Source organism: Sebastes umbrosus, chromosome 8 (assembly GCF_015220745.1).
Source record: "Sebastes umbrosus isolate fSebUmb1 chromosome 8, fSebUmb1.pri, whole genome shotgun sequence".
In the NCBI taxonomy this organism is placed as follows: Eukaryota; Metazoa; Chordata; class Actinopteri; order Perciformes; family Sebastidae; genus Sebastes; species Sebastes umbrosus.
In genome coordinates this window covers 16,474,602-16,501,205 of record NC_051276.1, presented here as the reverse complement: position 1 = coordinate 16,501,205, position 26,604 = coordinate 16,474,602, and the positions used below count along the sequence as shown (strand labels likewise).

Genomic DNA, 26,604 nt, shown 5'->3' with positions numbered 1-26,604 from the left:
TTTCCAGAATAAAGTCGTAACTTTACAAGAAAAAAAAGTTGTAATATTACGAGAATAAAGTCGTAACTTTACGAGAAAAGAAGAAAATAACACGTAAAATTACTACTTTATAAACTTATGACTTTATTCTCACAATATTATGACTAGAGGAGCTGAAGAGTCTAATGAGGCTCCAGAGCCGCAGGTTGCTGACCCGTGCCCTAGGCGAAATTCAGATTTGAATAAACCATAAACCGCAACACACATCAGATAATATAATGGTTTTAAGACAAAATTTTAGAATTAACAATTAAGATTTATTTTCAGAAATAACTGTATTTATTATAATATAAATAAACAATTGGTCCCTGATATTGTTGGCTTAAAAGTGTTTAGTCAGTTTCACTACAATTTACACTTTTATTAACAAATAAGTGCGGCCGGGCAGATGAAAAAGTGTGAGAAAGAGAGCTGCAGGGGTGAGAAGTGTAATTCTTTCTTTCTTTATTTGTTCATTTGTTACCCTAAAGGTCCCATATCGTGCTCATTTTCAGGTTCATACTTGTATTTTGTGTTTCTACTAGAACATGTTTACATGCTGTAATGTTCAAAAAACACTTTATTTTCCTCATGCTGTCAGCCTGAATATGCCTGTATTTACACTCTGTATGAAACGCTCCGTTTTAGCGCATTTTGACGGAATTGCAACAGAATTGCTTTGCTAGGCAACATTTTGGGTCCATGTGTACTTCCTGTCAGCTGATGTCTTTCACATACACTGCAACAAGGCCTATGGAAAGGAGGCTGGGTCACGGGCAGACATGGGTTTGGGGTATGGGATATAACACATGCGCAGTGTAACTGAAGCTGCGGTCGTGCGTTGTGATTGGCTCAATTTCAGTGAGTGTAGACCAAATTTTACTGCGCACGTGTTGTACCCCCAAAGATATGACGCGTGACACAGCCTCCTTTCTATAGGCCTTGCACTGCAACAGGAAATAAACTGGGACACATTTAGAATGTTTACGTTTAAAATGATGTCTAAATATTGTATATTTGTGACATCACGAATGGACAGAAATCCTGACAGCTTGTTTCAAATGCAGAGTTTCTGAATACGGGCGTACGTGTGTATTTCCCTATGGATTGAGTGTTTCGATACTTTCACAGTATTTATATAGGACTTAAAGGGACTATTTGTAACTTTCAGAAATGCTTCTTAACAGCGACACCTGTGGCCGTGAAATCAACGAAAGTCAGCGTCGGGCTCGCGCTTGCTCGCTCTAAATATACCTGAAAGAGCGTCGCTCAACACAGTGAGGCGACACACGTCAGCTAAGACCACAATATCACTCTATATTTCAGCTGCTTGGCATTAATGTTAGCTGACCAGACGAAGGTCGCTCCATGAACATGATTTAGATCTGATCCTAGTGTTGGCTTTTCCTGCCTAAGTGCAGGCTGAGGCAGCGGGGCTCTGCAGCGTGTCTCCCTGCTCTCTCTGCCCGCAGCCGGAGAGAGCAGAGGAGACACCGGCACCCGGTCGGTAACGAGAAGACAACGTAAATCTCTGAAGAGCTCCGTCACTTCACAAGACACGGGAAAGCTCTGTTTGTCTGGAGGAGCTGCAGCATTTATTTCTGCACAAACGTGCCCTGTGCATTCACTAGATATTCTCAGAGCTAAACTAACTCTTCTGCAGTGTGGAGTGAGCGCGCGTTCACGTCTAGAGGTGGAGCGAGACAGCGAGGACGCGCGCGCCGTCTGAGTGAAGGAGAGCAGGAAGCGGAGACGAGGCTCCAGCCACACGCGAGCGCGCATATGCGAACGCGCATGTGTGCCGACCCGCTACATTTATACGCTTAAAAAGTTACAAACAGTCCCTTTAAGCCTGCTTTATAATAAAAATAAAAACATGAAAATCTCACTTTTTTTTAATAATATGGGACCTTTAAGCTATGTTTTTAAGTGAAGCATCTTGTACATAGACGATCTCTGGAGTGTTTCCTGCTTCCTGGGAGGAGCCAGAGAGCCTGAACATGTTTACAGTCAGAGAGGAGGAAGAGGAGGAAGAGGAGGAGGAAGGTGGGAGGCTGACAGCTCTGCTGGTGTACGACTGCTGTCATGAAGAGTACTTAAACGTGAAACCATTAACAGCGGTGCGGTGCACTTTGTGTGCAGACTGAGTCCTACACAGTGAAGAATGTTCTTGTATTCAAAACAGCTCTGAAGTTGTTTTGAATAATAATAACAAGTGTTTAGTCTGCTAGCTCGTTAGCAGCCTGCAGCAGCAGCAACAACAACGACTGAGCAGAGCTGTCCCTTATCTGTAGAGGTGAGTGGCATTAAATTACATGTTTTAACTATGGTTTTTAAAACTGATTTTTAAAGTTAACTTTTATCCTTAAAACCTGATGTTTTGACACAAATGCACTTGTTGGCTTGTTGGGTAAAAGAAATGTTAAATATTGAACCACAGTTTTTTGACTTCCTTGAACATCCTGTTTTGTTTTCACTTATTGAAGTCTATTTGGCACCTAAGTTCTCACTTCTCTTGTGAGAAAAGAGCACTGTGGTACACTGTTGTGTGTGTTTAGCTCAGGCTGCAGGTGATAAGCTGTGTGACATTTTGTGTACATCTGACAGTCTGTTGAGGTCAGCATGGAGCTTAAGTTATCACCTTAAGCTGCACCTTTATCCTTTCTTATTACTTAGTGGAATGATTTACTTTTGATTTAAATGTACTGGAAGAACTAATAGCTTCTAAATTAAAGTGCCTATAAAAAATGTGACACATGAAATGAAAAATTATGAATGCTATTTTTGTGAAGAATATGGTGTCTCATGTGAAAAGTGATGGCTCAGCCTTTTCCTTTATTTCTGTCAAAGTCAAAGTGGCTCCAGAGGACAAATGCCTCCTCGCCTCTGTATTGAATGCCTCTTTCACATGTATTTCATATTAATATTTATTTCATTTTTTATTTGAAATGCAGACTCAAGCTGACATGAGAAATCTTTCATACGGATTTCATATGAATACATCTTTAACTTTTCATTCTTTATTTGTGTGCCTTCAGATGCTCATTAATGCTGTTTGTGTGGGTGTTTGTGCTCCCCATTCATTCCCTCAGTGCTGACCTTTACCCCACAAGAAGCAGCCACACTTGGCTCTCACGACAGCTGTCAAAGATAGGCTGTTTACGGGACACTGGCTGGGACATGTAACCTGCTAGGCCCTGCTGGTATAGTTGATTCATTCATTTATTCAGAGGACTTAAAGGACTTAAAACTGAGTATGAAAGTAACTCTTTCTACCTGTTTTCTGTCTGTCTTTTGAAGTTGAGGCCAACCCACAGATATGATCTCACATTACCCAGCATGCACCTGTCCTGTGAGGGCTTCTGACCTCTGATCACCTCAAGAGAAATGTCTCCAGACTAGAATAGTGCACAGACAGCAATACAAGCAACTACATATAGCAAAATGTTGACTGAGGCCAATATCGAATTTGAGAATTAAGAATTCTGATAAATTATATATTGACAGCTCTATAGTGGCCAAAGTATGTAATGGTGTCATTGTTATATAATATAATAATCAATCAATCAATACTCACTTTTAGCACTGCCACCTGTTGGTCGATTAGTCGACGAATCGGTAGTTTTGGTCTTAGTCGACTAAGATTACTATAGTCGTTTAGTCATTTTTTATGCTTTTTCATGCTGACTGACTTATTTCTAAGAAACGTATGAGTACATCTCTGCTAAACACAAGATTTAAAGTGGTGCTTTTGTGTGATTCTTTGTGGAGAAACTCAATTTCACAGATCTGTCGATTAAATCAGCTAGTCTTTTAGTTGACTAAATCGTAAGAGTGTTAGTTGACTACGAATTTCTTTGGTTGAGGAAAGCCCTACTCACTTTTAATGCCACAAAACCTATTATTATGTGGGGTGAAAGAGATATCCCATGATGATCATTTTAAGTTGACTCACTTCTGATGTGTAGATGTTACTGTCATCTCTCATTTCACTAATAATGTACACTTTGCTCTGGTTGCAGTGTCAGGAGGATGTCTGTAAATGCTCCTGTTTGCAGTTTTGGGATTAATCCTATGGATATTTTTGCTACTGAGGAGGATTGATACCAAGGTGGTAGAGATGCCCGTGAAAGGAGAGGAATCTCCTTCTGGCTGTGGTCCACCTGCAGCCGTGGAGGACAAGGCCGCTACACAATCCCCTCATCCAGGCGAACAGGCCCTGTCAGCAGTTCCTGCTATCTCAGCACACAATGAGGATAACAGTCCTCAGGCCAGCTGTGCCTCTGCCGGTGTTGAAGTTAAAACAGTGGACACTGAGCCTCTGCAGCCGTCCTCTGAGGTGAATTCAGAAAAGCCATCATTGCGACCGAACACCCAGAAACCTCCCAGAGCCAGGGCGCCGATGCTCAGCTCAGGGCCTGAGGCGAGGGAACGCCTCAAGTTCATTATCGGAGCGTCAGAGGATAACTCTTCAGATGAGGATTCTCTGGTCAGCAAACCTCCAAGCGGTGTGTCTCAGCCACCGCCCTCCGCCACCAGATCCTGTCCTCAGCTGGGGTCCTCTGCAGTGCCAAAGTCCAGCTCCGCAGGCATGAAGTAAGTTCTATATAACTGAATTTAAAGTGTCCAGGGTCAGGCATGTTTCCATCACGCCATCATGTGACTACACACAGACCTGTGAAAAGCCTTGTCTGGAAGTTGTAACTCTGGCATGTGACATAAACACGGAAGCATCTCACTCACGTTAAATATGAGTCTGAGGATCTAATAAACAATGGGTTGTTATTTTTTTAGGTCTGGTAGAGGATGCATTTTCTCAAAAAGTTGTGGGTCAAACATATAGCCATGTTGTGCTCCTACTTTCCCTGTCTCCACCAGCTGTGTCTTATCACCTGACTGCACGGAGTTGACCTGCGTTATTGTTGCATGCCAAACACCCCCGGCTCTATTATTGGAACGAGCGCCTGAACCAAATGACTTTGAAAACTGTGGCGTGACTCTAGGGCACAAAACAGCAAACAAAAAGACACTTTTAATCTTCCACAAATTTTTATTTTTAACTTTTTTTACAGTCGGCATATTGAATCCTATCATATGATCTTCGGTCAGAGGGGTTGTTTGTTGCACACAGCTTCATGCTCAGCTTGACATGCTTAGTTGGATTGATTTGCATAAAGCTATGTGTGCCAACGGGAAGCATCATGAAGGGGAAAAAGGTAAGAGATTTTCCTCAGAGGAATCATTTGGCAGCAGAAGAAGATGCACTTTTGAAACATGTACAGCCTTTTCATGTCTAAAAACTTTGGCTACAGATTTGGCTTGGATACTAGTTGCGTTCTTTTATAAATGAAGTAGAATGAACACTTTTGTCCTGTGCCTCTTTGTATATTTAGAAGAAGCAGCCTGTGATCTGTCACAGGGGATCTGTAGATTATTTTGCGGCAAATGTAGGAGGAGAGTAGGAAGAGAGCACATGAGAGGAAGCACTTTTTTAGTGGTTTGTTGTTGTTTTGATCTGGTTTGGTTTGGTTTTTGAAATGTAGTTTCACTACTGAAGGACAATAAGTAGGCCGTATAATGTCAGGGTCTCATATCTCTGAAGGTAAGTGCTATTAAAAGTTGGATTCCATTCTTTGTAATCTGATACTGTTGCTGCAGTGTTTATTACGTGCACAGTTATCACATGCTTTGTGTTACAGCTGCAGAAATAATGAGAAAATGCACAATTACTTTGTACTAAAGTAGAATAGAAACCATAGCAACTTCTGCATACATGTTTGCAAACGGGGAGGATCTCTCGTGTGGCCATACTGTTGTTATGTAACTGAACAGAGCTCGTCTTGGCACACATTAGTTTGAGGAAATAAAAAAAACACTGGACAATGTGTAGTACCCTCTAGAGGAGGGAACTGCAACTTACTTTTATGAAGCAGTAAAAGTAGAAAAAGCAGTGAAGCAGTCCCTAAGTCCTGTTTGTATCAAGTAGAAAGTCACTGTTTGTTCTGTGTTTAATTGAACTCTTGCCTCGTGTCCTGGAAAAACATCAGTAAATGGATAAACAGTTCATGATACAAGCTGCAAAAGGTTATCAAAGTGCAGTCTGTATTTCCTGAACAATACAGGAGTTAAGTTTAAAGTTCATTTCGAATCAGACAGAATTGCACTCCAACTTCACGATATCGCTCACTGATGCAACACAGGTGTTCCTCTCAGTGATATCCTAACATGGGATAGCATTTCTATGAAGTGGCTTGTGGTGTTATTGCAGCGAGACTTTGGAATGAACACGCTACGTATGAGCCAGCTGATAATTATGGTACGTAAAATCATCGTTGCTTTGCTATTGTCTTAATGCAAGCAGTGTTCCAAAATGTCTCTTATTCTGTGTTGTAATACTAGTGTTGTTTTAATTATAAGGGATTTCAAATAATGAAATTACCATGTCAGTAAAGTAATAACTTAACCACCGTTTTTAATCTTGCAAGAATCTGAAGTCAAACAGTAAACCAGATGAGGGGATCCACTCTTGGAACAAAAAAAAATGTAGCTTATGATTCTAAAAACCAATCTGCTTTAGCTGTTTTTTTTATGTGATTAGATGATTATATCGACTTTGACAGCCAGATAAAGTGGCACATTTCATTGCTCATGGAGCCTTCAAGTGCAGTGAACTATATAGATAATTATTATCACTGACTGTTATGTAGAAATAACCTAATAGTGCTTCATGAATATTAGGGGGGGGGGTTAGAAAATATAGAATATCACGATTTAATGTTGTGTAATGTTTTGTGATACTGTATCGATTTTAATTAATAGTATACATGCAAAGATGAACTCAGTCAATACTTTATTTCATTTGCAAAGAGATGTGCCCTCTCAAAGTAGTGCTATGATGTCGGATGTTATAAGGACTGTGATAAATGCATAAACTCATTACTCAGATTTTATACAAATGGTGGTGTGTTCTTTATATTTAACAGTTTTCCTAAAATTGGATTTAAAAAAAACTCAATATATCGCTTTACTTACAGTATCACAATATATCGTAATATCTTGAATCATAACCTCTGTATCATGAGACGTATCGTATTCTTGACAATACACAGCCCTAATGAATATCGTTATCTGTTGAAATCCCAGTAAAGGAGAAGGCTGTAGGTCAATTCCACTTAACGCCGTAATCTCAAATTAAAGCTGATTATGAGTTTGGATTTCAAATTGTTATGACACATGAAGTAATCTAGCATATGGATGCAAAATGGAAGCAACATACTGACATAAACTGTCAGGTATCACTAAAACTAGCCCGGCTGGTTGATTTGTGATCTTTTAAAATATTTTTCAATACATGTTTTATCAATCAAGACTTCTACTGAAACTGCTGGAAACAGCCTTGATTGGGCTGAGGTAAAGTCTATATGAATGCATCATGCTGATGACGCATTTAACCTTTTATTGTCTCTGATTATCGGTGAACATCAGATAAAAAGAGGCACCAAGAGTGACAGCGTGGAGCCTGTTTTCTGTAGTTTGTTCAGATTGCTCTTTTTCCATGAGTTGTTTTCTATGAAGAGCAGTTGTACAGTGCTATTTTGAAGATACGGTCAGAAATAAATGGGCTGGTCCACAGTCTGTATTTGCCTGTTGAGGACAAAGACCTCAACAGGCCTTGATTTTCAGTGCTGTTGCTCCCTTGTTGTTGTTGTTGCTGTTATATAGTTTGTTCACAGCCTGTTGCTTTTTTACCGGCTCGGGTCTGACATTATGAAGGATGATCTGCAGCTTCCTGGATTATCTGATATATTTTTCAGCTGATATACAGATCAGAATATACACCCAGGTAATTGTGTTTTGCTGTATTACTGGACAAGATGACTAACCGTGAGCTTTCCTCTGCAGGCCTAGCATGTCTGGTCTTCACTTGGTGAAAAAGGGACGTAAACACAGAAAGATGGATCTACAGAGGGACTTCACCGTGGCCTCTCCGGCCGAGTTTGTCACTCGATTTGGTGGCACCCGCGTCATTGAAAAAGTAAGAATGAGAGCCCTTCCTATATTTTTGAATGTGTTTTTGCAGCATTTCTGTCTTTCTTAATGGCTTCACAAGTGTTTTTCTGTTTCTGTCGCAGGTGCTGATCGCCAACAACGGTATCGCCGCAGTCAAATGTATGCGCTCCATCCGTCGTTGGGCCTACGAGATGTTCCGTAATGAAAGGACCATCCGTTTTGTCGTCATGGTAACACCTGAGGACTTGAAAGCTAATGCAGGTCATTGTGAACATGACACTTATCAGTTTTTATTACTCAGCAGTTATCACTGAGCAGTTATCTGGGTGAGGCTGAGAGAAAAATACTAGATCAGCTATTTGACTAAATCCTGTACTGTATAATTAACTATCAATTGTCATATGTTGCGCTCTTCCCTTATAGAATACATTAAAATGGCAGACCATTATGTGCCTGTACCCGGTGGGCCCAACAACAATAACTACGCCAACGTAGAGCTGATAGTGGACATCGCTAAAAGAATCCCAGTGCAGGTACTCTACACCGTTTAGATAAGAAACAGTGGTCTTTCTGGCCTGTAACCTCTTTTCTCTTTGACCTTGCCAACCTGTTAAAGGGACAGTTCGTGTGTTTTGAAATGGGGGTTATATGAGGTGCCTACCTATCTATAGTCAGTGTACAACCTACAGTAGATGACGGTCGTAAATGAGTTTGTAGAAACCGACAGGAGTACCGGCACAAGAGCAAAGCAATGTACTGCTGTGGGCGGGGACGGCAGAAATATTATTTTAGTCACCTAAAAGAAAGGCTCCCCTAAATAATTGATATCCGTTTAAGTGTTCGCTATACTTCGAATATTTTCATCCCTTTATCTTGCCATCAGACAGCCCTTTCCTTCTCCTTTCAAACAGGGTACTGAACTGAAAATTAAACATACCTATGCTCGTCTGAAGCCAGCAGGCTCAGATGACAAAAGCAGTTTAGATCCGTTTCAGTTCAGTTCCCCGTCAGAAAATATTCTAATATAGCGTACGCTTAAACAGATATACATTTCTTTAGGTGAGCCTTTCTTTTATGTGGCTAAAATGCATTTTTCTGCCGTCCCCGTCCACACCGCTGTATTGCTTTGCCCCTGTCTGCTTCTCCAAACTGGGGGCGTGCCGACTGTCATCTACTGTAGGTAATACACTGACTATGGATAAGTACCTCATACAACCCCACTTCAAAACACCCAAACTATCTCTTTAATAAAAACTGTGTTAAATGACACGTGTCTGTGTGTATCACTATTAACAGGCTGTGTGGGCTGGTTGGGGTCATGCCTCAGAAAATCCCAAACTGCCTGAGCTGTTGGACAAAGCAGAAATATCATTCTTAGGTAAAAATCCGGTTTTAAACCACAGAATGTTGTTTTTATTTTGTTTAATCGCACCTGTGGGAGATCTCATTGTTACTTGGCTGTATATCTTTCAGGGCCGTCCAGTAAGGCCATGTGGGCTCTCGGGGATAAGGTGGCTTCTTCCATTGTGGCTCAGAGTGCTGACGTTCCCACGCTGCCATGGAGCGGATCAGGTGATGCTTGACCTCTAGCAGTGTCTCAGTTCACACAATGTAAAGTAGCACAAACTGTGTTTTTATGTTCTCATCTTTGTGTGCCGTGGTGCTTCAGGTCTGAGAGTAGACTGGGAAGAAGATGACCAGTTTCTGGGTAATGTGATCAGTGTTCCTCCGGAGATCTACGCAGGGGGCTGTGTTCTGGATGTAGACGATGGGCTGGCAGTAAGCATATATAGCAAAGACATCATAATGATATCTTCACATTTGCTTCTTTTTTCCCCCCAAAATGATTCCCTTCAAGCAAGTTGCTGAGTCATATGTTACGTGGTGTTTCTTTGCAGGGGGCAGAGAAAATTGGTTATCCGGTTGTTATCAAGGCGTCTGAGGGAGGAGGTGGAAAAGGGATCCGTAAAGTAGAAAGTTCTGAGGATTTTCCAAGTCTCTTCAGACAGGTTTGATTTAATTTATACCCCTTTTATACAGTTGAATTTGATATAGTTCTTGCAGATAAGTTTTTTTTTTTTTTTTTTTTTGGAGTGCAGGTTCAGACAGAGGTACCCGGCTCGCCTATCTTCATCATGCAGCTGGCTCAGCATGCCAGACACCTGGAGGTTCAGATACTGGCTGATGAGTATGGAAATGCCATCTCTCTGTTTGGACGAGACTGCTCCATCCAGAGGAGGCACCAGAAGATCATAGAGGAGGCTCCTGCCACCATCGCTTCTGCCTCGACATTCGAGCAAATGGAACGGGTCAGTTTACGTCACTGCACGTATGCATTTATTGTCCCACCCTAATTAACTTCTCTGGTTGAGACTTGAAATTTGGTCTCCTCTTTCTGGCCCAGTATGCTGTGAGACTGGCCAAGATGGTGGGCTATGTGAGTGCAGGTACTGTGGAGTATCTTTTCTCTGAAGACGGAAGTTTCAACTTCCTGGAGCTGAATCCTCGCCTGCAGGTGGAACATCCCTGTACAGAGATGATCGGAGATGTAAACCTGCCAGCTGCCCAGCTTCAGGTAAAAGAAGAAGAATCATACCTCAGTAACAAAATGAGACTATAGCCAGAGATCCAAACCTTCTATTTTAACTCTGTGTGCTCATCTCTCATAGATTGCGATGGGCATCCCCCTTCATAGAATTAAGGACATCCGCTTGCTTTATGGAGAAACTCCGTGGGATGACAACGTCATTAACTTTGAGAATCCAGAGTACACGCCAAGTCCAAGAGGTCACGTCATAGCTGCACGGATCACCAGTGAAAACCCTGATGAGGTAGAGCTCAATTTCACCAACAAACATATTTTGTTATGTTCTTTTGATTTGCATCACTGACTCATCGTCTCTCACAGGGGTTCAAGCCCAGCTCTGGCACCGTCCAGGAGCTGAACTTCCGCAGCAGTAAAAACGTCTGGGGTTATTTCAGCGTGGGGGCAACTGGAGGCCTGCATGAATTTGCAGACTCCCAGTTTGGACACTGTTTCTCCTGGGGCGAGAACCGCGAAGAAGCCATTTCGTAAGCCTTCCTTTTTTTTGTTCCAATGATTGCGTGATCTTTAGCAATTAAAGCTTTCAGGTGTCGCTTCTGAGGCAACGACCAGTAACCTCCTGATGTTGTAACTGCCCATGATGTAATAAAACAATGTGGACAATGCAATGACCTGCCAATAATATAATAAAATCTTAGAAGACAATTGTACAATATACTTTTGCACCTAAGGCAATTTCTTTATGGCAAAATATTATAATATAATATGGAGTTTGAGCATAAAAAAATACATGTTTATCAGGTGTCATATTTATGTGCTTCAGGAACATGGTCGTGGCGATGAAGGAGCTGTCTATCAGAGGTGACTTCAGGACCACGGTTGAATACCTCATTAAGCTACTAGAGACAGAATGCTTCAGAAATAACGACATCGACACTGGCTGGCTGGATCATCTCATTTCAGAGAAAGTGCAGGTAGGAGACTGAAGAACTTGTGCCATAAATCATTACACAGCTAAGTACTTGGTAACTGAATTTGTGTGTAGTTTGTTTATTCATGAAGCCACATGCTCTTCCTGCAGGCGGAGAGACCAGAGACCATGCTGGGTGTTGTTTGTGGGGCTTTGCATGTTGCTGACGCGGGCTTCCGAAAGAGCATGTCTGACTACCTGCATTCACTGGAAAGGTCAGTCAACACAGTCCCCTCTTATAAATGTCTCACTATACTGTATGTCTATATAATTGACTCATAAAAACTGCTGCATCTATAGAGGCCAAGTACTGCCTGCAGCCAGTCTCATCAACTCTGTCAATTTGGACTTAATATATGAAGGAGTCAAGTTCTGCCTCAAGGTATCTGCTTTAATCCCTTCACACATTCCTTGTTTGACTTTCGCCTTTTTAAATTAATAAATGATCACTTCTGCTACCTGCAGGTTGCCCGCCAATCCCCAACAACCTATGTGCTCATGATGAACGGCTCCAACATTGAGATAGATGTCCACAGGCTGAGTGACGGTGGCCTCCTGCTGTCCTACGACGGCAGCAGCCACACCACCTACATGAAGGAGGAAGTGGACAGGCAAGAGTGCTTGAATATGTAGATCTGTTTGTTTGTTTTACTCATATTTTAATTGTATTTTTCTGATACACTTCCCCTCAGCTACCGCATTACTGTTGGCAACAAGACTTGCGTATTTGAGAAGGAGAAGGATCCCACGGTGCTAAGGTCGCCCTCTGCTGGTAAACTGCTGCAGTACATGGTTGATGATGGAGGCCACATCTGTGCAGGAGAGATCTACGCAGAGATTGAGGTGAATATGACAGATTGTTTTGTAAAATTCTTGAGGCATGCTGTGTTTTTTTTTTTTTTTTTTATTGACTGGCTGTTTGCGCTGTATGGTTTCAGGTGATGAAGATGGTGATGACGTTGACCGTGCAACATACTGGTTGTGTCCACTTTGTCAAGAGACATGGAGCGGTTCTGCAGCCTGGCTGCGTGGTGGCACGTGTAGAACTGGACGACCCCAGCTGCATACATCGGGTAAATGAATGAATGAGAATCACAACTTACAGTGCATCAATTGTTCTCTTAATTGTGTCTAATAATTTATAATATTATTCAGGTATTAGGTTGATCAGATATTGGCTAAAAAGTGTCAAATTAGCCATTTTGGCACATTTTGGTCTGAGTTTGTTTATATTTACTCATTAAAATGGTATATTGAAAGTGTTTATTGTTGGCTGTTTAAACTCTAAACAAATAATTCTATTCTGTGCCTCATGTTTTAATTTTAATTCTGTTTTTTCCTGCTTTGACCTCCTGTCATAGGTGGAGCTCAACACGGCCATACTGCCACCCCAGCAACCACTGCCCATTGTTGGGGAAAAGCTTCACCAGGTGTTTCACTGCGTGTTGGAAAACTTGGTTAAAGTCATGGACGGCTACTGCCTGGAAGAGCCCTTCTTCAGCAGCAAGGTATACAGCAGGCTTTCTGCCACTGCTGATTCTTAAATTATATAATCAGTTGTATTAATCATATGTGCATGTTCATGTCTGCAGCTGAAGCAGTGGGTGGCTACCCTGATGAGGACCTTGAGGGACCCCTCGCTGCCGCTGTTGGAACTCCAGGAGATCATGACGAGCCTGGCGAGTCGTGTTCCTTCCAGTGTTGAGAAGGACATCCGTAAAGTCATGGCCCAGTACGCGAGCAACATCACCTCTGTCCTCTGCCAGTTCCCTAGCCAACGGGTGAGTGATTCACCGTGACATACTGCTGGTTGCAGGTGTGCAAGTTCTTTAAATAATCACTGTTGTGACATGATGTTTCTCTTTGTTTATTCCAGATTGCAAATATTCTAGACAGCCATGCGGCGACCCTACAGAGGAAGGCTGACCGAGAGGTGTTCTTCATGAACACTCAGAGTATCGTTCAGCTGGTACAGAGGTTCGTTTTAAACTTTTTTTGTCTGATGCAGATTATACAGCAGTAATACATAACATAAAGGGCAATATTGCATTGATTGTTTGAATATGTCTGGTACAGGTACCGCAGTGGGACTCGTGGTTACATGAAGTCTGTGGTTCTCGATCTGCTGAAGCGATACCTGCAAATAGAGATGCAGTTTCAGCAAGGTGACATTAATATTAACACACTAGATTCTAGATGGGGCATTTTCTTTAATAACTTTGTTTTGTTTGTCATAGCTGACATGATTTGACTCTTGTGCTCACAACCAGCTCACTATGACAAGTGTGTCATCAACCTGAGAGAGCAGCACAAACCGGACATGAGTCCTGTGCTGGAGTACATCTTCTCTCATGCTCAGGTCTCCAAGAAGAACATCCTGGTCACAATGCTCATAGTAAGGCCTCAATACTGGCACACATAAATGAAACAATCCTCCAACACTGAAGTTTTAGTGAAAGACACTTTGTACACTGTGTAGGACCAACTGTGTGGAAGGGATCCCACGCTAGCAGATGAGCTGATGGCCATCCTGAACGAGCTCACGCAGCTTAGCAAGATGGAGAACTCGAAGGTGGCCCTGAGAGCCAGACAGGTAACAGACCACCTGTTATGTGTCAGTTAAACACTATTCTGTCTGTTTTAAAGAGGACCTGAAAGAGACCCTGAAGAGGGTCTGAAAAGTGAAGCCAATGCTGAAGTGCTTTAAACTTGCATTCTTTCTAATAGCCAGCAGGGGGCGACTCCTCTGGTTGCAAAAAAGAAGTCTGATTGTATAGAAGTCTATGAGAAAATGACCCTACTTCTCACTTGATTTATTACCTCAGTAAACATTGTAAACATGAGTTTATGGTCTCAATCACTAGTTTCAAGTCTTCTTCAACACAGCATGATGTTCATTTAGTAAATTATGGTCCCATTTAGAATCAAATAGACCATAAAGCAGGGGATGCTTTAGGGCGTGGCTACCTTGTGATTGACAGGTCGCTACCACGCCGTTGTCCTTGTTTTTGTTTTACAACTTTCACCCTTTCACATGCAGTGTGTTTTCAATTCATGAAAATTAATTATAACCTGTTTTGTCACCTAAAAATGCCTTTTTTTCTGTAACGTGATGATGTCACCAAGTAACACGTTTGCATAATACTTCCCTGGCAGCGAGTTTGGCATGCCCTCAAACAAAGCTGGTTAGAGCAGAGCTGGAGCGGAGTCCAAAGAGTTTGGTTTGGTTGACCAATCACAACAGTGGGCCAGCTGACCAATCAGAGCAGACTGGGCTTTTCGGAAGGCGGGGGGAGGGGGCGTTTCAGACAGAGGGTGAAAAGAGGTGCTGCAGCACAGCTGGTATGAGAAAAATAAAGCGTTTTTGATCATTTAACATGTTCTAGTAGAAACCCAAAATACAAGTATGCACCTGAAAATAAGCATAATATGCCCTCTTTAAATATATTATTAAATCTGGCAGACAGGATACCTCAAGTTGGATTCAAGTGATATCTTTTCTTTTATCAAACTTGTATGAAGTGTCTCAAATTTCAAGAAATGATGCACCCTTTTTACATTCAGGTTATTCCATCTGTATAGAAATTATATTATATTTGTAAATGTGTCATAGGTCTTGATTGCATCCCATTTACCATCATACGAACTGAGGCACAACCAGGTGGAGTCCATCTTCCTGTCAGCCATTGACATGTATGGCCACCAGTTTTGTCCAGAAAACCTGAAGGTAAGCATTGTGTGAAGAAATACATTGCAATCATAATTTTTTTAAGCAGCTTGAATGTCAAATGAATATTATTTTTTCTCGTTGGCACAGAAACTCATCCTTTCTGAAACTTCCATTTTTGATGTTTTGCCAAATTTCTTCTATCACGTCAATCAAGTTGTCTGCATGGCTGCATTGGAGGTACGGTCAGTGGATTCACACCTTTCTTATCCATTTTTATTTCTTAATTAGTGATAATCACTTGTTCTGTCTTGACTTTCAGGTGTATGTGCGTAGAGGTTACATCGCCTATGAGCTGAACAGCATCCAGCATCACCAGCTGCCGAATGGAACATGCGCTGTAGATTTTCAGTTTATGCTGCCATCGTCACATCCGAACAGGTAAAAAGTTTCCTTTACTAAACTATGCTGATAAGTATGGAAGCCCTAAGCGGACATGAATCAAACATTTTTTTTGTCGTTATATCGAAATTGTGAACATGAGCTCCTCTCTCAAAGCCAGAAACCAGAGAAGTCTCAAACTCGTGATGTCGTAGGGTATAAAGTCTGGAGCTGCTCCATAGACAATGAATGGGAGACTGATTTTGTGGACCCATAGAATGTTTGTTTTCTTTTTTATACCCAATTGAGCTTTATTCTATTGTATTGTTCTCAGTTGTGAAACAGAAAATGTTCCCATATACTCAGAACGTTCGCCTGGGTGCTCTCAGTGTCATCTATAACATCTCTCCCATTTTATTTTATTCTATGGAGCAGTTCAGTATTAAAACCCTTTGACATCACAAGTATGAGATTTACCACTCTAGTTTTTGGATTTGGGAGAGAGTTGTTCATGTTTACTAATATTTTTTGGATTGTCTTAGACCATAGGAATAACATGTATGAATTTTGAAAATGGGCGTAGTTCCCCTTTTTAAAAAAAACGTGAATCATGTCCTTTTAGGGCTTCCATAGAAAAGGCTCTTGTTGCCTGAATTACTGGGGAATCACAACCACTTCCAAAACTGGACAGATATTGCATCAACACAGCATCAGAGGCTACGATGCTGTCACAGTGTGTGTGGGCTTCCACTGATCAAGCCGGATTTCATCAAACCAAATAAACAGACTTTTCATAGAATAATACCTCACTTTGTGGCTGTCTATAAATGAATCCAGGCTTTACAAAACATTCTTCAAGTGTCCTTCAGACATCACCAGTCTTCTCTATGACATTGACCTGATAGATCAATAAATTTAAATTGATAAAGTAGTTATCCTTTACCCAGTGGTGCATGTGGAGAGTCTATAAACTTGCTGCGGTAACTGCTTATAGCTAGCATTGAATGCAGAACGCTTTCACCCACTGAATATTAATGTGATTGTGCACAGCGTCTTGTTGAGTGCTTGAATCTAATCATGACGCCTTGACGTAGAGGCAATGTTTGATCATCCACTGCTAACATTCACCTATCAATCATCTGATTTCAGAGGGAGCAGCCCTACTCTGAACAGGTAGAGTAAAGCTCCTCCCAACCAGCCAAACCAGACGATTATGTGTTTATTTCTCTCAGCAGTGCATGCAGAATGCGCTGTGTTGCTTCTCTCCTTCCTAAGTCCTTCTTAATTCACTTTTTAGCTGAGCTTCTCCACATCTTTTTTTCTTGCTTAGCAATTCTGAGCTTTTTTAGAGGTTCATCTTTTATTTATTCCATGTTCCTCTTAAAAAACTTCAAGCCTGAGATTTTGTTGACTGCTACTGAATGGGGAGCCTGTATTCTCCAGCATCAGACTCTGACTCTTGATTTGCAGCTCTCAATCAGATAACAGCAATTCATAAACCCTTTCAATTCAATACATGAAATGTACCCATCAACTGTGTGAAATTATAATTGGATATGAGGATGATCATACCTCCAGATTAGCTTTAATTGCTCTCTGTACACATATTTGTACTCTTGGCTGTTCAGTGCTTTTTGCTAAATCTCTACCTCTATGTGATCATTCAGTGTCTTGCTGTCACTGTCTATGTATGTCTCCTTTTCAGGGTTCCCGTGCCAGTGAGTGGATCAAGCCTCTTTAAAATGAGGCGGCAGAGCAGTGAGCTCTTCATGGAGGGAGCCTTTTCTCCACCCTGCCAGCGCATGGGCGCCATGGTGGCGTTCCAGTGTTTCGACGACTTCAAAAGGTCACTTTTAACTTGATTATAATTTTCCTTTCTCTCCAATTTATGAATGGATCTGTAGATCAAAGCAAAAATAAATTATTGTATTTTGATGCGTGTCTGTTTTCTTTTGCAGGAATTTTGATGAAGTTCTCTCCAGCTTTGCAGAACCTCTCTTGGAGAGTCCTTCGTTCTCAGAGTCCTGCTCCAGTCCCTTCGATGAGGAGAGCTTCAGGGTGAGCACTGTGGGTGTGTATCAATAGAAAAGGCTGTTTTCATCTGCGTCTCTACGGCCACTGATTTCTCCTCCGTCCCCTACAGAACACAAGGGAGAACCCGATCCACATCATTAACGTGTCCATAAAAACAGCAGACACAGAAGATGACGACGCCTTGGTTACAGCGTTCACTGCCTTTGCCCACTCAAAGGTCAGCTGGCTTCTTAACACACGATCGATTCTTATGAATGTGAGATGTCGTTTCAGTTTGTTATTATTGATTTGAAAATTGTGTATTTTTTTTTTTTTTACAGAGAGCTGTCCTCTTTGAATATGCAATCAGGAGAATCACATTTTTGATTGCACAGAAGGTAATTCAACAAAAGTCTTAGCAAGTACTCAGTATTTTCATTGGGTCCATTGTATAATACATATATACTCATATATATTGTTTGTTTGATGTACTGGATGTGGCCATAAATAGTTCTTGATGCTTTTTGACCAACTTTAACCAACAAGTTCAACTTGTCATTTTTTTATGAACGTTAGATCACAACTTAGTTAGTACCAGTGTTGTACCAGATCGGTCTTGAGACCGGTCTCATATTAAATGTTTATAATATAATAATAATATTATATTAAAAATGAAAAAATATATATCTTACATAATAATGTAGATGCTCTGCTCTTAGCATAGCTGTTCTCTCTTGTGAACCATATTCTCTGCTTACACATTTACTCTGAAAATACATTTGCTGATTATTATTATTTTGACATGTCATTTCAACAGAGAGAATTCCCAAAGTTCTTCACTTTCAGAGCTAGAGATGGGGTAAGTTTTTCTTCATAGAACCTGTAATTGTAGAATTGATAATCAGATTATTATAGATATGCTGCTGTCTGAGGAGATGATGACCCCTCCAATCTGTGCCTTTCCTCAGTTCCAGGAGGATCGTATTTACCGTAATCTGGAACCGGCTTTAGCGTTTCAGCTGGAGCTCAACCGTATGAGGAACTTTGACCTGACAGCCGTTCCCTGCGCCAACCACAAGATGCAGCTGTACCTCGGTGCTGCTCGTGTTCAGGACGGGGGTGAAGTCACAGACTACCGCTTCTTCATACGAGCTATCATCCGCCACTCAGATCTCATTACAAAGGTAAGCAGAGCAGCTGGAAAGTACAGCTTATTGATTTTTGTTATGTTTTTTAGATTGACTGTTTTCCCAATCTCTTTTTATACACAACCAGGAAGCGTCATTTGAATACCTTCAAAATGAGGGAGAGCGTCTTCTGTTGGAGGCCATGGATGAGTTGGAGGTGGCCTTCAGTAACACCAGTGTCCGCACAGACTGCAACCACATCTTCCTCAACTTCGTCCCCACTGTCATTATGGACCCCTCTAAAGTCAGTGTCCAGCACGTAGAGTATATGTTACCATAATACCATAGTGCTGTATTACAAGTATTATGATTCATGGTTGCATACAGTTTTCAGAATTCATACCATTTTGCTTTTGTTTTAGAGGTGTCTTTTTATGTTTACTTAGACATCTCAATTCATATATACCAGTTTTATCTCTCAGTGGTCTTTTTAACATCCTCATCCTCATCTTGGGACCCTCAGATAGAGGAGTCTGTCCGCTCCATGGTGATGCGCTACGGCAGCCGTCTCTGGAAGCTGCGGGTCCTGCAGGCTGAGCTGAAGATCAACATCCGTCTGACACCAACTGGGAATGCCATTCCTGTCCGCCTGTTTCTCACTAATGAGTCTGGCTATTACTTAGACATCAGCCTGTACAAGGAGGTCACTAACCCCTGTTCTGGACAGGTGAGGACAGTGGGCTGAGGTGTGAACCAAAACATGTGGTGTGTTTGTTCTGTGTGGTTGTTTTATGGTTGCATTTTCATAGTCAAATGAATTTCCCTTTTCAGATCATGTTCCACTCCTATGGAGATAAGCCGGGTCCTCTGCATGGCATGCTGATCAACACGCCTTATGTGACCAAAGACCTGCTGCAGGCCAAACGCTTCCAGGCTCAAACTCTGGGGACGACGTACGTCTATGACTTCCCTGAGATGTTCAGACAGGTACTGCTAACTCACTGAATTATTTCTTTGTTTGTTGTTCCTACGGTGTCTGACTCATACTGAAAATCTCCCCATAGGCTCTGTTTAAGCTGTGGCGTCCAGGGGACAAATGCCCTAAAGACGTGCTGATGTGCACCGAGCTGGTTCTGGACCCTCAAGGTCGACTCGTGCAGATGAACCGCCTGCCTGGAGACAACGATGTAGGACACTTTTTAGAGCATTCATGTCGGTTCAAGCTTCTTCAGTGTGATGATGCTGATAATCATTATAACCATTCTTCGCCAGGTGGGAATGGTCGCCTTCAAGATGAAGATGAAGACTCCAGAGTACCCAGAGGGCAGAGATGTCATCGTCATCTGCAATGACATCACTCACATGATCGGCTCATTTGGTCCTCAAGAGGATGAGCTGTTCCTCAGGGCGTCTGAGTTGGCTCGGGCCGAGGGCATCCCCCGCATTTACGTGGCAGCCAACAGCGGAGCACGCATCGGCCTCGCTGAGGAGATCAAACACATGTTCCAGGTGGCCTGGATCGACCCCAATGACCCCTACAAGGTGATCCCTGAAATGTGTTTCTCCTAATATTTGTATTATACCGTAGTAGAGGACATGACCACAGGGATACTGTAGCAATATCTAATTACGGTTTGACATTTATTATAAGTTATTTCTATTTCTCTACAGGGTTTCAAGTACCTCTACCTGACACCGCAGGACTACACGCAGATCAGCTCCACCAACGCTGTTCACTGTCACCATGTAGAGGAAGGTGGAGAGTCCAGGTACAATAAGTAGCAAATTCAGCTAATTTAAATATTTTAACATCTTCACTTGTGTCTGCGGGGTTATAGAGATTTTCTTTGTCTTCATCACTGTGGCCATCTGTTACAGGTACATCATCACTGACGTCATCGGGAAAGACGACGGTCTCGGGGTTGAGAACCTGCGAGGTTCTGGCACCATCGCTGGAGAATCCTCTCAGGCCTACGAGGAGATTATTACAATCAGTATGGTGAGAATGTGGATCTGATTTCTCTGAGTATGATGTGATCCTCTGGGACGTTTTCCTGAGTCACTTTTTATGCTCTTGCAGGTGACGTGTCGCGCTATTGGAATCGGAGCCTATCTGGTCCGTTTGGGTCAGAGAGTGATTCAGGTGGAAAACTCTCACATCATCTTGACTGGAGCAGGCGCTCTTAACAAGGTTAGTTGGTTTAACAAGTGTCACTGTTATTGATGAATAGAAAATATTAAAAATTAGTCATTAAAATAAGCACATTTGTTATATTAGACCTGGTCTGTCATGGTTTGTGTTTGCGTATAAATGATTGTTTCCCAGATATTGGCTTGCCCATGATGTTAAGGATATTTTGCTACCATCAGCAGTGGGATGGTTGGAGCAATTACTGTATGTGCAATAATAAAGGCAAACTAAAAGAAAAAAAAAAGATCAAATTGGAAGAATAGCTAGGCAAAATATGCTGTAGACAAAGCCAATCAAAAAAGAGAGTACTTTGTTGATCTCCTTAAAGGCAGAATGAGTAGGATTTGTCCGTTGTAGTTTGTAAACACAACATTCAAAGTTGGCTCCTCCTCCCCGACTCAACAACACTAGCCAGCGAGTTTAGCGATCTTCAGTCTAGCTAGCTAATGGGCATAGTATTTCTGTCCAGACAGGAGAATTTAGCGGAGCTTCCGACTCGGACGGCATCGATTACAGTGTCAGTGATCAGAGCCCAGGGGGAGAAGAAATTCCCAGAAACGTCCCGAACATAGCAAAATGAAAATAAAAGAGAAAATACAGGCATTGAGAAGGATTACTATTGTATGAGTCTTTACATGGACTGGACAAACTATACTGTAGCTGCATATTGTCCCTTTAACACTTCAGTGTTAAACAAAATTTTGCCGGCTGATGTAAACTTTTTTTGTGGTCAGTTAAAAAAAAAAAGTCCCTGATCGTGGTCATTGATTTCTGTGCAGGTTTTGGGCAGAGAGGTCTATGCTTCCAACAACCAGCTGGGAGGGATCCAGATCATGCACAATAATGGAGTCACACACACCACCGTGCCAGATGACTTTGAGGGAGTCTTCACCATCCTCAAGTGGCTCTCCTACATGCCAAAGGTTTCGCTGAATGTGTGAAAGTACATGCAGAGTGGCATTTAGGTTTATAATCGTAACTGACCAACCCTTCAGATCACTAACTACAGTTCATCTCCTCCGTCCAGAACAAACATTCCCCTGTGCCCGTCATCTCAACCACAGATCCAGTAGACAGAGAGATAGAATACACTCCTACAAAAGCACCGTACGACCCCCGCTGGATGCTGGCTGGGAGACCTAACCCCAGTGAGTGTCAAGACAAGATTTAAACTCTGAAAACGTTCTATTTCAGTAATCAGCCTGGTTAATTTTCTTTTTGTCTGCATTTGTGTCATTAGCAGTGAAAGGTGCCTGGCAGAGTGGATTCTTCGACCACGGCTCTTTCATGGAGATCATGGAGTCTTGGGCTCAGACGGTGGTAGTGGGCAGGGCACGGTAAATCTGTTTACACTTATAATATATTATATATGTGTTATTTAAACCTTACCCTTAAATCGCTTAATGACTCTGTTGAATGAAAACAGGTTAGGAGGAATTCCCCTTGGTGTCATTGCCGTAGAAACACGCACAGTTGAGTTCACTGTCCCAGCAGATCCAGCAAACCTGGATTCAGAATCTAAAGTGAGTAAATGTCACCACATGTTTATGATTTAAACATATTACATGATCACAGTATTTCACCTCTGCCCATGTTTTTGCATGTTCATGTCAGGTTCTGCAGCAGGCTGGCCAGGTGTGGTTTCCAGATTCAGCCTTTAAAACAGCTCAGGCGATTTGTGACTTCAACCGTGAAGGTCTGCCTCTCATGGTGTTTGCCAACTGGAGGGGCTTCTCTGGAGGAATGAAAGGTAACGGATGAATACTAAACTTTGCAGAGAGACTGCCTTACATGCAAGAGTTTTTGTTGTTAAATAAAAAAAAATATTTTTGCCAATTTCACTCCCAGATATGTATGACCAGATACTGAAGTTTGGCGCCTACATTGTGGACGCCCTGCGTAGTTTCCATCAGCCGGTGCTGGTGTACATCCCACCACACGCTGAGCTGAGAGGAGGGTCATGGGTGGTGATAGACCCCACCATCAACCCACTGTGTATGGAGCTCTATGCAGACAGGGAGAGCAGGTACATGTTTTTTAATGGTTACTCGATGGAGTTCCCAACCTAAGCAACAGGTGTGTGTGTGAGATTAACCAGTTCCTCTCTGTTGCTGTTGTGCTTTCTGTGTCCAGAGGAGGTGTTCTGGAGGCTGAAGGTACAGTGGCGATCAAATATAGGAGGAAGGATCTGCTGAAGACCATGAAGAGACTAGATTCAGTCTATGCTAGTCTGGTTGAGCAGCTTGGTAAAGGCTATTTCTATTTCTCAACTCACTGAACCAGCATTGCATTTGTTTTCCTTTTAATTGACATAATGCTGCGATGTTCATAACCTTACTGGTGACTCACTCAGTCACTCACTTCTGTTTTCATCAGCTTCCCCAGAGCTGTCTGACAAACAGAGCAGAGAGCTGGAGTCAAAACTCAAAGCCAGGGAGGAGTTCCTGTTGCCCATCTACCACCAGGTGGCAGTGCAGTTTGTAGATCTCCATGACACCCCAGGGAGGATGCAGGAGAAGGGTGTCATCACTGTGAGTGTGCACTTCATGAACACTCTGATGTTTTCTACTGGCAATATGTGTGTAACATAAGATGCAGAAAGTAAACTTTTATTTAGGGACAAATCATGCTTTTTAAACTTATGTTACAGGATATTTTGGATTGGAAGAACGTGCGGACCTTCTTCTACTGGCGTCTGCGTCGGCTCTTGTTGGAGCAGGTGGTGAAGTGTGAGATTCTGGAGGCCAACAAGGACCTCAGTGACGGACACATGCAGTCCATGCTGCGGCGCTGGTTTGTTGAAACGGAAGGAACAGTCAAGGTATGACAGACGAAGTAGGGCTGATGGGTGAAATTTTGCCAAAAAAACATATTAATTATCACATTTTATAGGCATGGGTTAATAGTTGTTTTTAATTTATCCTTTATTTAAAAAGAAAGGTCCCATTCAGATACAATCTCTCTTCCGCCAGGGAGTCCTGGTCAAGATGGGCAACAAGTAAAAAGTTTCATCCTGTATATGAGTACAAACAGGGACAGATAGCAGCACAATGAAAAACACAACAGACACAAAATATACAGGAATCAGAAGCTAAAATAATCTAGGCAAAATAATGGCACTTGTTAAAAGCAACTAAATTGTTCTGTAAAAATAGATTTTATAGTACTTTTAAACATGTCAAGAGAGGGTAAAGATTTCAAGTTAAGTGTTCCTTGCAGCTCCTCCCAAGCTTGCAGAGTTAGAAAGGAAAAGGAAAATGTACCCACCTCCGTCTGAGGAGATTTTTCTCTGATGATCTAGCAGCTACTGGAGAATTATGTCAGTAAACTGGATATGTACTGCGGTAATTTACCCAGTAAAGTTTTTGTAATAAAAATGAACATTTGGGTTTTTCTCCGTAAACACATTGAAGTCCATTGAACCAAAAGTTACAATGATGTGTACGGAAGCTTGCACCAGTTACAAACCGCAAGGCAGCATGATAGACTACTGTACATCCAGTTTCTTTCAAAAGAGATGATGATGCATGCAAATAAAATACATCAATAAAGTGACAAAAAGGTACTTTGGACTAACCTTTTTCTAGGAGCAAAAGGAAACATTTTTTTAAATGAAAATAAAAACCTAACTTTGGCCATGACCGTTATAGTATTAAAAAGCCAATCTGTCGATCCAGTATCAGTTTTTGTTTGGATCCCCATTAGCTACTCTTCCTCGGGTCCAAATCATACCCACAAATCACGTGGTTGCTTTTGTTTTTGAGCACTTTGTTGTTAAAACTGATCAGAGATTTAAAGGTGCTTCCGTCTGTTTCCTAAGGTGTACCTCTGGGATAATAACAAAGCAGTAGTCGAGTGGCTTGAGAAGCATTTGACCAAGGAGGATGGCACTCGATCAGGCATCCGAGAAAACATCAAGTACCTAAAGAGAGAAAACACTTTGAAACACATCCGCAGGTACGCAGACACCTTTTAATATGGGCTTATTTTCATTATTATAATCTTATCAATGCCAAAAAGCCATGTGTCACATCTTAAGAAATCTTGATTTTAGCTTCTACATTACAGAGCTACATTAATGGATGAATTACTAGCCAATAGAGTCACAATAACTCAGTTTGGTCATGTTTAGCTAGCATGGCCTGAAAAATGTAACCCTACAGCTACACTGACCAGATATCCTTATCTTAAATCATTTACAAAGCAAAGAGATTCCCATATATTAGCTCTTGAGTCTATCCTATAATTGAAAACTCATGGCTTGGCAGGGTAATCTAATATTGATTGAGTCGGGCAACTGGAAGTCAAATTTTCTTCATATGCAGAAATGACAAAATATACTGCAGACACGTTTAGACCAATTTCACTACCACTGCATTTTTAGCGCTTACAGTAATTTGTGTTATAACGTTCCTCTTGTGTGCCAGCCTGGTGGAGGCCAACCCTGATGTAGCCATGGAGTGTATCATCCACATGAGCCAGAACATCACTCCGTCCCAGAGGGCCAAGCTCTCACATCTGCTCGCTACTATGGACAGCGCCAGCACCAGTTAAGCTGAGGAGCTTTATCGGGTTACATTATTAATAAGAACAAAAAACAATGTTCTAGTTGATTGTACTGTACAGATAAAGAGGACATTGTTTTAGGGTTATAGTTGGGGCAATTCTTTGCAATAACGCACATATTCACAAAGTGACTTATTCCTCAGCGATCACACAACCACTACAGTGCTCTGCCTGTTGTAAACATTGCTGTTGAACGGCGTCCTTGCAGGGACGTCGTGATCCGTTCCACTCTTGATTGACAGGCAGAGAGTTTCACATTTGTGAGGTAAGCAGTCGGTCATTTCAGCTGCTTGGTCCAGGAACTTTCGTCCCTAATGCACATGTCACTGGGCAGTATTTGCACATAATAGTGTGTCAGTGTTAAATCTGCCTCTATTCAGTTTATGGAGGCCAGAGTCGTACAAATTTAATGAAGTGCGAGACTTCCCGTTGTGGTGCTGGTTGTCATGTTCGATTAACTGTATTAAATAGAGAATTTGTGTTGAACTTTTGAATGTAGCTCGGACAACTGATCAATTATTTGATCCATTTTCAAATAAAACTAAAAAAAATCTAATTTCTGAAACAAAAAAATGTCGAAATCAATTAATTTTGTTTTATTTCTGTTTTGACTAAAAATATGAAATTCTTTAGCAGTATTGTAATGAAGAAATGGAAAATTAAGAAGTTTTTTCTAATAAGTAGTATTATAGACGTCTATCTTTTCATGGTCAGTTTCAGTAAGTTTCTGTGTATCTATGCTGTAATGCTTTGTGTGCTAAGACAATGTTATGAATGATAGGAGATACTGTATGATACACATTTTTGGTGGCACATCTCCGATACAATGCAGTAATTCTTAAGACTCAGGTTGGAAAATAATCACTAAAAATGGTCCCCAAAGTGATGCTTCACATCTGCTGAAAATCTCAGCTGTGACATTTCATTTGAATGTATATACAGTAACTCTTTCCTGTGTATTGTATTCTACCACGGACTGTTTGTTATTAATAAATGTCATTGATTTATTTTTGGCAAAACAAACTTCCTTTATTCACCCCTTTTTGATTTCAAATTAATGAGCATAATATACATCTGACTTTGAGACATGTTAATCACATTGTGTAAAAGAATAAT

At 41.6% G+C, this 26,604-nt stretch overlaps 1 protein-coding gene across 4 annotated transcripts; it reads left to right on the top strand.

Annotated features, from left to right (window-relative positions):
* The first annotated feature begins 1,965 nt into the window (after positions 1-1,965).
* acacb (acetyl-CoA carboxylase beta) lies at positions 1,966-26,511 on the top strand. Of its 4 annotated transcripts, XM_037777397.1 has the most exons (54): positions 1,966-2,314; positions 4,041-4,614; positions 7,921-8,053; positions 8,151-8,289; positions 8,452-8,561; positions 9,325-9,406; positions 9,502-9,600; positions 9,698-9,807; positions 9,927-10,037; positions 10,128-10,337; positions 10,433-10,603; positions 10,698-10,859; positions 10,937-11,100; positions 11,397-11,547; positions 11,655-11,758; positions 11,844-11,925; positions 12,009-12,154; positions 12,236-12,386; positions 12,482-12,616; positions 12,905-13,051; positions 13,136-13,324; positions 13,420-13,520; positions 13,620-13,708; positions 13,814-13,938; positions 14,023-14,136; positions 15,157-15,270; positions 15,361-15,450; positions 15,533-15,651; positions 16,741-16,764; positions 17,297-17,437; positions 17,550-17,649; positions 17,735-17,842; positions 17,946-18,002; positions 18,422-18,463; positions 18,573-18,788; positions 18,880-19,035; positions 19,255-19,458; positions 19,563-19,718; positions 19,796-19,918; positions 20,004-20,273; positions 20,403-20,500; positions 20,610-20,730; positions 20,812-20,922; positions 21,702-21,845; positions 21,950-22,070; positions 22,163-22,259; positions 22,349-22,445; positions 22,537-22,672; positions 22,771-22,948; positions 23,056-23,168; positions 23,299-23,453; positions 23,573-23,743; positions 24,743-24,879; positions 25,350-26,511. In XM_037777397.1, the coding sequence occupies exons 2-54, from the start codon at positions 4,061-4,063 to the stop codon at positions 25,474-25,476; spliced, it is 7,305 nt and encodes a 2,434-aa protein (XP_037633325.1). In that variant the 5' UTR covers positions 1,966-2,314; positions 4,041-4,060; the 3' UTR covers positions 25,477-26,511. The 4 variants fall into 4 exon arrangements, with proteins under 4 accessions (XP_037633325.1, XP_037633326.1, XP_037633328.1 ...); XM_037777398.1 differs by lacking the exon at positions 16,741-16,764 and having other exon boundaries at positions 1,968-2,314; XM_037777400.1 differs by lacking the exons at positions 1,966-2,314; positions 4,041-4,614 and adding an exon at positions 5,105-5,234.
* Positions 26,512-26,604: the final 93 nt, after the last annotated feature.